General features: G+C 38.8%; 1 protein-coding gene across 5 annotated transcripts in view; it reads left to right on the top strand.

Moving 5' to 3' along the window:
- The first annotated feature begins 37 nt into the window (after positions 1-37).
- The window catches only part of CSTF2 (cleavage stimulation factor subunit 2), a 32,331-nt gene continuing 20,341 nt past the window's right edge, over positions 38-12,027 (top strand). For 2 of the 5 annotated variants that reach the window (XM_081041901.1, XM_081041902.1), the window contains exons 1-7: positions 80-198; positions 1,284-1,362; positions 2,156-2,325; positions 3,076-3,212; positions 3,677-3,796; positions 3,911-4,048; positions 7,333-7,456. In XM_081041901.1, the coding sequence (XP_080898027.1) occupies positions 141-198; positions 1,284-1,362; positions 2,156-2,325; positions 3,076-3,212; positions 3,677-3,796; positions 3,911-4,048; positions 7,333-7,456 (826 nt within the window). In that variant the 5' untranslated portion in view covers positions 80-140. Of the gene's footprint in view, positions 199-232; positions 771-1,283; positions 1,363-2,155; positions 2,326-3,075; positions 3,213-3,676; positions 3,797-3,910; positions 4,049-7,332; positions 7,457-12,027 lie in introns of those variants that run through there. The other 3 variants (XM_081041904.1, XM_081041905.1, XM_081041903.1) reach the window with 3 other exon arrangements.

Raw genomic sequence — 12,027 nt, 5'->3', positions numbered from 1 at the left:
AATGACGCCAGGGGAGGGGCCCTGCGTCCCCCGGGCCAGATGTTTCCGGTTCACGCACAATACGGAAGCGTGTTGGGCGCTGGACGCACGCGTCTTACGGAAGTGTGCCCTGGCGCACCGGAAGCCTCGGGAGAAGAGCGATGGCGGGTTTGACTGTGAGAGACCCTGCGGTGGATCGTTCGCTACGTTCAGTGTTCGGTGAGAGGAATTCGGTGAAACCAAGCATGGGGAAGGGACAGAAAGAGGCAGTGAGCGGCGAGGAACGCCCCCTGCATCTCCTGAATCGACGCGGGAACCGGTGATGGGGCCGGCGTACAGCTCTCCCTGCCTTCTGTGCGGCGGGCAAGCTGGTGGACTTGTGGGCAAAGGGATGCTCCCCTTACTCCGAGGTTTTGCAGCCCTACCACGATGTGGCTGAGGAAGTTAAACTAGCGTTCAACTTCTATGCGTGTCTTCTTGCACGAGCTTCAATTTTCTAGAAGCGAATGCGCATGGCAGCTGTCCCCTACTACTTCTCATCCCCTCTCCCAGAATACAGATTATGTGCTGGGATCCTTGTGTCCACTTTCCGCTCGCGCCTAACGACTTTCATCCTCTGCTTTTAGCCCGTAACATTTTAGTTCGTGATAGTGGTAGCGGCAACCTGGCGTCTTAAGGTGGATTGTAAATAAATGAATGAATGAACGATTAAGACCTCGTGGAAGAAATTTTAAAGAGGATCGAATCTATTCTAAGGAATCTTTTCAGCCGAAATAAGTTGTGTTTCTAAAGTATGTGTGGTGATTTTAAATCACTTTTTGGAAGGGACATGACAAAACACTTAATAATAATTATTAAACATCTTCCACTACTTCCCCGATCATTCTCCTTTGAGTGGGGGTGGGGCTGGGGGTGGGGGGGGGGAGTGATCCGGACATATGAGCCGGTTTTGAGAATTAAAATGTTGCTGTTTTTAGTAGTTATTGATAAGACTTGCAGCCCTTCAGGTAAATAGCAATGCCTAAGTATTTTTCACCAAAGTTAAGGAAAATCCAACACTTGTCAGATCAGTCTGAGAATTGATAAAGCTGTTTAGGAATGTCTGCACCTTTTGTATTTAGTTTCAGTGGTTTATTTCTCTTGCAATTAAAGTTAGCAGACAAGATTGAAATCTTGGAACTGGGATTGGAGGAGCACTGTATTTTGAGCAAGTTGTCACATTTTCTGATATAAATAGGTACTGAATTTTCTTAATAAAGATGTAGGTTACAAACTCAGACTTTTAATGTTATCTATTTTCTTAGTGGGGAACATTCCATACGAGGCTACTGAAGAGCAATTAAAGGACATCTTTTCTGAAGTTGGACCTGTTGTTAGTTTCAGGTGAGGTTCCTTTTCACTACCTGGTGGGAGTTTCTTTAAAATCATCACAAAATTTGGCCCTTAGTAATTATGACAAGATTTATACTGGTGACTTTTCACATGCATTCTCCTTTGTTTGTTTGTTTATTTGTAACAGCTTCATTGTGATATAATTCACATACCATTCATTTTTACTAAAAGATAGATTTCTTTAAATGTATGCGGGTATGGGCAGGTGGCATTCAAAGTGCATGCCATTTTCAAGTATGCCCAGGCTTTTATTCTCTGCTAGGCACTTTTGTGTTTCCCATGCACATGTTCAGCTTTAAGGTCAGCCAGATATGTGTAACTAGTTTGGGTTTTCTGCAGAATCTGCTGCACATGCACACAGTCAAGCAAAAAAATACGCTCTCTCCAACAAGGATTACAACCTCACGCTAGTGGAGCTGTGAGCATTCCCTACTCCACCGCCCCTGTAATTGTTACTTCTACAGACAACACTGCTGGGTGTAGGCTTTTCCTACCACACCAAATTGAGCAAGCCCCTTCACTAGTCACAGAGAAGTTACTGGTCCTTATGACCTGTCCTGCCCTGGAAAATCTTCTTGTCAACTGAGCTGGGGGAGGGATTCATTTAAAAAAAATGTTTATGCATGTCAACTGTAATTGATAAATTAAAAAAAAAGTGTTTAAAAAATATTCAGTGAGTTATAAGGTTATTTGTCTTACAGTTGACCAAATTGGAATATGGCAATGTTAGCAAGAACCCTGTGTGTATGTAACATTTGTGCCTATACTTGGTTCTGTTCTCCAGGTTGGTATATGATAGGGAGACAGGAAAGCCAAAGGGTTATGGCTTCTGTGAATACCAAGACCAAGAGACAGCACTTAGTGCCATGCGAAACCTGAATGGGCGTGAATTCAGTGGGAGAGCGCTTCGAGTAGACAATGCTGCCAGTGAAAAGAACAAAGAAGAGCTGAAGAGTGAGTATAAACCCAAGTTGTGTGCAACACGAGTGTTAGTAAAGATGTTACTAACTAGATGTTAGTAACTAGAAAGTTACTAACTCGTGTTTGTAAGATGTAATAGTGAAGCTTTTCCATTTATGATATGTTTTAGTATCTGCTAAAATGGGTACCCACTCAGCTTCTTTACTTGACCCACCTGAGGTGTGTGCATTAGGGTAGTGTATATCTTTGAGAAACAAGGTAAAGTTGACTAGAAGTCCTTCAGTTGCCAAGGAGTTGGTTCCAGTTGAAGATGACTTCAGGCTCACCAAGCGATTAGTAGTGCTAACTATGTCCTTGGTGTTTGCCACTCCTGTAACTATGTTGCCAGTTCTATATCTGGTGATGAGATTAGCGTTCTTACGGCTTTTTTTTTTAAATGAGATTTATAGATCCAGGAATTCCATTTTGAAATTAGCATATTTTTCTGTTTAATCCTTTTGCTTCTGAAATGGCTTGTCAAAGAAAGTTAACGTGCCTAATCCCTAGTTTAGGTTAACATTGTCCACCTATATGATCCTGGTCCCAGCTTTACTCTTGAGAACAGAAAATACATTCTGTCACTTTCCTCCACAGAAGTAAGAGACTTGGAAATCATTTATTTCTTAGCTCTAGAGAATTTAAAGTTATCAGTGGGTCCTTAAACAGCCCTGGAGAGTAGATACTTGAAATGATTTATCTCTTTATTTTGCCTCCTTAACTTTTTCACACTTTCTTCCTAATCAGGTCTTGGCACTGGTGCCCCCGTCATTGAGTCACCTTATGGAGAGACCATCAGTCCCGAGGATGCCCCTGAGTCCATTAGCAAAGCAGTTGCCAGTCTTCCACCAGAGCAGATGTTTGAGCTGATGAAACAAATGAAGGTGGGAGGGGGATGAAGTGATGAATAAATCCAATCACATCGAATTTTCAAGAGTTAATTGATAAATTTAATGGAAATGATTTCCTGAGCTCAAATAGAAGGCATGCCTGTTGACCACCATTTCTTGCACCTTCAATATTCCATGTGTACCTGGTGTGTTTTATATTTCATGCAGAGAGCTTTCCATTTTTGTGCACAAACACCAACACCATCTGGCTGTATTTCTGTGACCCATAGCTAACAGATATAGATATTAAAATGTGGCTTTTTCCCTAAATGATAATGTATTTGAAATACCTCTTCTCTTGCCTGCCATGACCAAGATTGTGTGTGCTGTGCAAAAACCAGTGACAGCTTAAAAAGCCTCTGGAATATTACACTTCTCAGGTGGGAATGGCTCTAAATAACTATCAGTTTCTAAGTAATAAATATTAAACCTGATGATGAATCTGTTTATCTTCTCAGCTCTGTGTCCAGAATAGTCCCCAGGAAGCACGGAACATGTTACTCCAAAATCCTCAACTGGCTTATGCTTTGCTACAAGCACAGGTAGTGATGAGAATTGTGGATCCAGAGATTGCTCTGGTGAGTACTTCTGGTTCTTTTATGGAAATGCCAGGGTAATGCATGAGTGGGGTGGGAACTACCTGATTGCTTTGTTAAACAGACAGCTCATAGATTTGTCTTTTCACTTTGTAGAAAATTCTGCATCGCCAGACAAATATCCCAACGCTAATTACAGGCAACCCGCAGCCAGTCCACAACGCTGGGCCTGCCTCAGGATCCAGTGTGTCAATGAACCAGCAGAATCCTCAGGCCCCTCAGGCCCAGCCTTTGGTAGGGATTTGCCCCTTAACATTTCCTTTATCTGTTTTAGAATGTGATTTTCATTTTAGGAGGATATATTGAAAGAAGAGTAGTCAGGAGCCAGAGATGATAATTTGAATTTCCAGGCATGAAAGCAGTTTCCAAGTTGCAGACTATTTGGCATCTGAATGAATATAGATCGGGTGCCAGGTTTGTAAAACAAAGAGATTCTGCCTGTATGCTCATTTTTTTTTTAAAGATTTTATTGGGGAAGGGGAACAGGACTTTATTGGGGAGCAGTGTGTACTTCCAGGACTTTTTTCCAAGTCAAGTTGTTGTCCTTTCAATATTGGTTGTGGAGGGCTCAGCTCAGCTCTAGATCCAGTTGCGGTTGCTAGTTGCAGCGGGCACAGCCCACCATCCCTTGCGGGAGTCGAACCGGCAACCTTGTGGTTGAGAGGACGCGCTCCAACCAACTGAGCCATCGGAGAGCTTAGCAGCAGCTCAGCTCAAGGTGCCTGTTCAATCTTAGTTGCAGAGGGCGGAGCCCACCATCCTTTGCGGGACTGGAGGAATTAAACTGGCACCCTTGTGATTGAGAGTCCACTGGCCCATGTGGGAATCAAACCAGCAGCCTTCTAAGTTAGGAGCACGGAGCTCTAACCGCCTGAGCCACCAGGCCAGCCCCTGTATGCTCACGTTTATGTTAATTTTGTGTATATGTGCATGTGTGGCACTGGTTGACACTTTGTTTTTCCATTTACACTGTTTCATTTAATACTTACAACAGTGGTATGAGTGTGGCACTCTTATTGTCTCCATTCTTACCAATGAAAAAAGTAAAGCTAGCTTTCTAAGTGACGCAAAACCCTGAAGCCATAAAAGATCAGTACATTTGAAAATTGAAAAATTTCTCTATGGAAAAAAAGAAATAAACACCAAAGACAAATGGCAAATTGGGGGAAAAGTATTTGCCATACACATGATGGACAACAGGCTGATTACTTAAGAGCCCTCAATCATGTTCAGGAATGTTTATTGCCACATTATAAAGTGAGAAATTAGAAACATCCTAAATATACATCAGCAGAAGAGTGGTGAAAATGTGCTATGCTCTGTAACAGTTAAATAAACTACATGTGTCACCATGAATTACTTTAAAAAACATAATTCCATAAAGCAGTTAAGATGAACGTAGTATCATCACAGATAACTTAAAGACAATACCATAGGGAAGTGAAAATAAGAATGTGGAACCATTCCCAAAATAGGGGAAATATGTGTCTGCGTATATCCCAAAAATATTTTGAATGAGTTACAAAGAATATGTTCAGTATGTAATGATTTACATAAAATTTCAAAACATCTATAAGAATTCTTAAGTGGTTGTCTAAAAGGAGGATATAGGGTGCAATTGGGGAAGACCACATGGGACATTTTAATTGCATATATATTTTATTTCTTAAACTGTGTGGTTAATTTTATTTTATATGTAAATTATATATCTGGAATTTTTCATAATAAAAAAGGACCTCCTATAAATTAGTAAGAAAATTACCAATAAGCCAGTAGAAAAGTGTGCAATGGGCATAAACAGTTCACAAAAGTGGAAATCCAAATATATATTAAATATATGAAAGTGTTCAACCGCGAAACAAGATAAATATAAACAGAAAGTACAATAAACTACCATTTTTCACCTGTCAGATTGGCAGAGGCAAACAACTTGGATGGATCATACAAAAGTTTAAGAGAGTGGTCAGCAAACAACTTCTGTAAATGGCCAGATAGTAAATATTTCTGTCTTTGCAGGCCGTGGAGTCTCTCCTAACTAGTCAATTCTGCGGTTGGAATTTGAAGTCAGCTACAGACAATACATAAACAAATGTGCGTAGTTATAGTCCAATAAAACTTTATTTATGAAACTAGGCAGTAAGCCAGATTTGGCCCATGGGCCATAGTTTGCTGACCCCTGCTCTAATTCAATAAATACTTTTTTGGAAATAGAAAGGAAATAAATTATGACCCTGAGAAGTTAACTGGTCCAAAAATAACATAGTTGTAAATGGCAAATTCAGGAACTGAACCTGGTTCTGTCTGACCTCATAGCCTGTTTTCTCTTAGCCACCTCACTATATAATTTTCTGTTCTAGAGTTTTGTGTTCTCTGAGAGTATATGTGATATTTTTTTATAACTTAGCTTTTATTCTTTCTTAATTGGGCTCTTTCTATTCTAAGGGACTGCTCAGTTCTCTGGAGACTACACAGGTGAAAACATAACGTTCCCTTTTGTTCCTGGAGGTTTTTTTCTTTCTTTTTTTTTAAGTTGTGAAATGTATATTTATTCTGATACTTGTGATCAGCTGTACAATTTATCTAGGACAAATTACCAGATAAATTTTACACTTTTTTCAGGACTGGGATTTTTCAATGACTTCAAATTTGAAATCCTGTCTACTATGCCAAATTCCTGTCTACTTTGCCATACATTTGCTTAAGCTCAGAAAGCCCCCTCTCCAAATCTTGCTGATAATCTGGGCCAGTATCAACAGGTTCTCCAGATGACTGTCACTTAGTTCTACATGCTCTAATCTTGTCCACGAAGAGTTTCTGTGTAGATCAAGTTCCTTATTAAATGCCACTGCTGTAACACCAATATTCCTCCTCAAATGGGCTGAGATTGCAGGCTGAATGACAGGAGACCTTGAAGAGCCTCTGAAATATCATAGTGATTCTGTTATTTGTATTCAGTCCCAAGCTGCCATAGCCACTGCTGTCGCCGCCGTTCTACTTCGGCCCTGGCTTTGCCCCCACCCGCCTACCCCTCCTCCAGGAACTTTAATGTAGCATTAAAAAAAATTAACATTCCCCCCAAAGCAGAATTATATCTGAGGACAGGGATGAGAAAAGATTCATCAAATAAAATTTTTTTCATGTTAAAAGTGTAGGCTGCCAGCAGTTTCTTTATTAAAAAGTCCCAGTCTCCTCTTTTTCTCCTTGGATTCAAGGCATTTTTTTTCCTACTCTTATCACCAGGCCCCAGTCATGAAGTCAACAATAGGTGTTGCCTGCAGCCTCACCACACAGATAAGACGTGTCAGTCTCGACTTTTAGAATATGGTCCATCTTAACCATGTTATAACCATACTCTTCACGTGTATTGTAACTTCTGTTCAAAGTGTTTTATGAATCTAATGCTGCATGAGATACGCTCTACAGAGAGGATATTTGGTAGACTATTGGAGGGTGTCAATTTGAAGAGTTCTTTAAGGCTGTAAGCTATGTGTGTTGATTGCAGTTTTTCTCTTGGTCAGGGTGGAATGCATGTCAATGGCGCACCTCCTTTGATGCAAGCTTCTATGCAGGCTGGAGTCCCAGCACCAGGACAGATACCAGCTGCTGTAACAGGACCTGGCCCTGGTGCCTTAGCTCCTGGAGGTAGGTTTCATTTACAGCCTTCACTGTTTTGGTATTTTGCTCAGGTTTTATTATAGCGAATGGGATAGATCTCGATATAAGATTAATACACAGCTAGGAAGCATATATCCTAAATGGAGGAAATAGTTGTTTTTTTATATACAAATCCTATATGTCTGATTACAAGAACAAGACAGTAAAGTGGAAAAGTACAGTAAAACCTCCAGATTAACGAAGGGAAAATTAGAATGAATGAAAACTAGACCAATCCAGTAAATACAGAGAAAAGGATATGACATAGTGAAATAAGTAGTAATAAACGTAGAGTAAGGTGGAAGGAATAGCATCTCGTATAGTGATTATTTTACTAAATGTGCATGGAATGAATTCTCCCATTAAAAGCCAGAGATTAAAAAGTACATGAAAAAAACACACAGAATACATGGTCATGTTTCTCCTTATTATACTTAACAGACATAAAATTGCATTTCATAAAAATAATCAGACCAAAGAACAAAAGGAAAAAAGGATTTTAGAAACTATATTTTCACGAGAAGTGTATATATAGGAATTAATAGAGTATTGCTATTACACTTGTAGCTTTTTATCATTCAACAATCATAACTAAAAAAATTATGGGTGAAATAGTGATCTCCATATGAAATGCCTGTATGAACACAAGTATATCAATATTGAAAGTTTTTGTGCAACGAACTTGCTTCTTGATAATTCATCTAATTTAGGTTAGATTGTAACACTACTCATGGGGGATAATTTAATCTAAATTTTTCTGTTTTATACAGAGCAAAGTTGACAAGGAATGGAAGAAGGAATTTTTAAAGAAATTTCAGCAAATTCACAATTTTTATTTATCCTATAGAGTAATAGTTAAATTATCTTTCAGTGAAAGAAATAGATTCTGTAATTTATACATTTTTGAGTTATAGGTGAGTAGTTTACCATAAAATATCACAATTTGTAATGTGGGCCTACTACACATGACAAGTATACAAGCCAGGACATAATACAGCTCATTACATGAGTTGAAAAACACCTGAATACCCTATTCAGTGAGACAAGTGCACTGATCACTCACTTGGATGTCACAGCAGTGCCAGATTGCTATGAAAGTTTCTAAGTGTCTGCTCTCCATTTCTATACTTACATTGTCATGAACTGTTAACACACAGAGCATGGATCAACATTGTCTGTGAACCACAATTTGAGTAACATTGTGTTAGTGGACAAAAAATAAGGAAGGGCATTAAGGAATAAAATAGTGGAACCAATAAGCTTGATTTTACTATACAGAGGGCACATTGTATCTCTTGACTAGAGAATGCACTGCCCCCCACCAATGACCATGGAACAGTAAAAAAAAAAAAAAGAAAAATGACCATGTACTTAGCCATAAAATAAAAACAAATTTTAAAATATGGGTATTTTACAGGCTGTATTCACTGATTATAGGCCAGTAAAATTAGAAATAAGTAAAGTAATTAAAAGGTGATTGAAAAAAACCTTCACTTAGAAAATTAAGGGACATACTCTAGTTAACTCTTGAATTAAAGAGGAAATAGAAAGACATTTATGAATTATCTACAAGAGAACAAAAGGTAGTACACTTCATACAAAAAAAGTACAGGAAATAGTGAAAGCAGTACTTAAAGGCAAATGAATATCCTTAAATACCTATACTATTAAGGAATAAAGGAACTCGACTAGTTTTAAAGAATTAGAAAAATAATTTTTAAAAAAGATACCAAGAAGAGGACATTAATACATATAAAAGCTGAAAGTAAGTGTAAAAGAAACTTAAAATAATTTAATTTTCAAGTGTTTTTTTTTGTGTTTGTACCATTTATACTTCTGAAGTTATTAAAACTTCACTTAAGATTTTTGAGGTACCCTGTACAAAGCTTTGACAGTTGATGAGAAGGCCGAATAACCCATTAGGAAAGTAAGCAAAGAAATTGAGTAGGGAAGGCAGCGCAGTGGCTCAGGTGGTTGGAGTGCTGTGCTCCTAACGCCAAGGTTGCCAGTTCAATTCCCACATGGGTCTGTGAGCTGTGCCCTCTACAGCTAAGATTGTGAACAACGGCTCTACCTGGAGTTAGGCAGCCCTGGGCTGCCGTCAGTGGTGACCGACTGCCTCAGCAGGGTGGAGGGGAGCGCAAGGCTCATAATATCAATGTGGGCCAGGGAGCTGCGTCCTACACAACTAGACTGAAACAATGGCTTGAACCGGAGTTGGGGTGGAGGAGTAGGCACTTCATGGAAGTGCAAATCCAAATGGCAACAAAAACAAATTCACTTATGGTCAGGAGGTTGCAAATTAAATAACGACATTTCGCTTTACTTAAACCCATCAGACTAGCAAAAATTTCAAGGAGAGATAACATTTACTATTGGTGGGGAATGTTGGTGGGGAATGTGGTATAGATTCTGGGTGGAATTGTGAAGTTACTTTTAAGAAAGTAATCTCATATTAAAAACTCATATACACTTTGACCCACCAATTCCATTTCTGGGAAGCTAGCCCATACAAGGAAAGCACTGCTATGTGAGTGTATAATATGAGAAATGATGCCCTTCTACTACCAATTTCTTCAAATCCTAAATCTTTGTATTGTTTTGGTGAGTAGTCTAAATAAATCATAGAATGTTATGGCTAGAAGAGAGCTTTGAAATCCGTTAGATCTGTGGTTCTCAAACTTTGGTTTCCATTAGAATCACGTAAGGGGCTTAATAAAACACAGATTGCTGGTCCCCATCCCCAGACTTTCTAATTCAGCAGGTCTGAGGTAGGGTACTGAGGATTTGTAGTTCTAACAAGTCCCTGGTGATGCTGACACTTGGTCTGAGGACCATGTTCTAAGAACCACTGGTTTAAGCCAGCTCCTTCACATTACAGATGAGGAAGCCTGGAAATATGTTAATTTTATCAGATCGCTTGCTCAAAATGAGAATTACTTAGTAGCAGGGGTAGGGATAGCACAGATTCAGGTTTTTTATCCATGACTCTTTGATGCCTGGCATGTTAAAATGGAATGGAAGCGAATGTGAAGTGTACTTTGATAGTTTAGGTATTAATGACTGCAAACAGTTCAGATTGTCTTTTCTCCCCACTCACAGCATATATTGTTCCTTTGAGGAAAACAGAATTATTGCTTTGTGGAAAGGGCCAGACGAGGACTTGTGGTACATGATTATTCTTTATGGAGCAGTCATCATACCTTGACTGGTTAGAATAAACCAGTGCTTCTCAACTCTGTAAGACCCAGCGGTCTCTCTTCATAACAAGTAGTTTGCAGTGACTCTTTACTATCCGGAAAGGAAATGCACAGATGATAGAAGCTACTTAACATGATTTCCAAAAAAAATCAGTATAATGCCCTAACTATAATGTAAAGGGTAAGTAAAAGGAAATCAATTTATAATAAAAAGTATTTTTTAATATGCAAGTGTTGAGGCACAACTGCACTAGAAAACAAAAGATAGGAATCAAGTGCTTGCACCTATACCACAAATGTAAAAGCTACAAATGTAGACAGATATAGGTATTTTTTTGGCAACTCAAATAACACAACTGTTGACATCAGTGAAAGTTTACAAGACAGGGTAATTCTTAATTTTGTGGGTCTATCTTATACATTGCAGGACATCTAGTATCCTTGTTGGGTTCTCATTAAACGCCAGAGTTTTTTTTTTTTTTAATTATTCATGTCTTGTTTTTTTAGTTACAGTTGATATTCAGTATTATTTTATTAGTTTTAGGTGTACAGCGTAGCAGTAGGACATTTATGTAATTTATGCAGTGATCCCCCCGATTAGTCTAGTACCCACCTGGCACTGTACAGAATCGTTGCAACATTATTGACTATATTTCCTATGCTGTACTTTACATCCCCGTGACAATTTTGTACTTTGTCATCCCTTCACTTTTTTCACCAAACTCCCCAGCCCCCCCTCTGGCAACTATCAGTTTGCTCTCTGTATCTATGAATCTGTTTGTTTTGTTTATTCATTTATTTTGTTCTTTAGATTCCACATATAAGTAAGATCATATGGTACCCGTCTTTCTGTGTCTGACTTATTTCACTAAGCGTAATACCCTCTAGATCCATCCATGTTGTCGCAAATTATAAGATTTCATTCTTATAATGAAATAAGAATAAGAATACCTTATAATAAGAATAAGGTTTCATTCTTTTTTATGGCCAAGTAATATTCTGCTGTATATATGTACCACATGTTCTTTATGCAATCATCCATTGATGGGCACTTGAGTTGCTTCCATATCTTGGCTATTATAAATAGTGTTGCAATGAACATAGGGTGCATGTATCTTTTTGAATAGTCATTAAACACCAGCTTTGCCCTCACAAATCTTTGTCACAACCAAAACAGTATACCCACACATTACCAAACACCCTGTGAATATTACTGCCTCCCGTGAGAGGAGTTACATGAGTAAGTGCCATTGTTCTCCTGTATTACAGAAGACCTTCCTGCCAAGGTATTGATAACCAATGAGATTAAGTATTCTTATAATGCACTTTCTGTCACTGAAGTCTAAAGTACACTAACAA

This window comes from Rhinolophus hipposideros (genome assembly GCF_964194185.1).
Source record: "Rhinolophus hipposideros genome assembly, chromosome: X".
NCBI lineage: Eukaryota > Metazoa > Chordata > Mammalia > Chiroptera > Rhinolophidae > Rhinolophus > Rhinolophus hipposideros.
The sequence above is the reverse complement of the archived record's forward strand: the minus strand, read 5'-3'. Positions and strand labels throughout refer to the sequence as shown.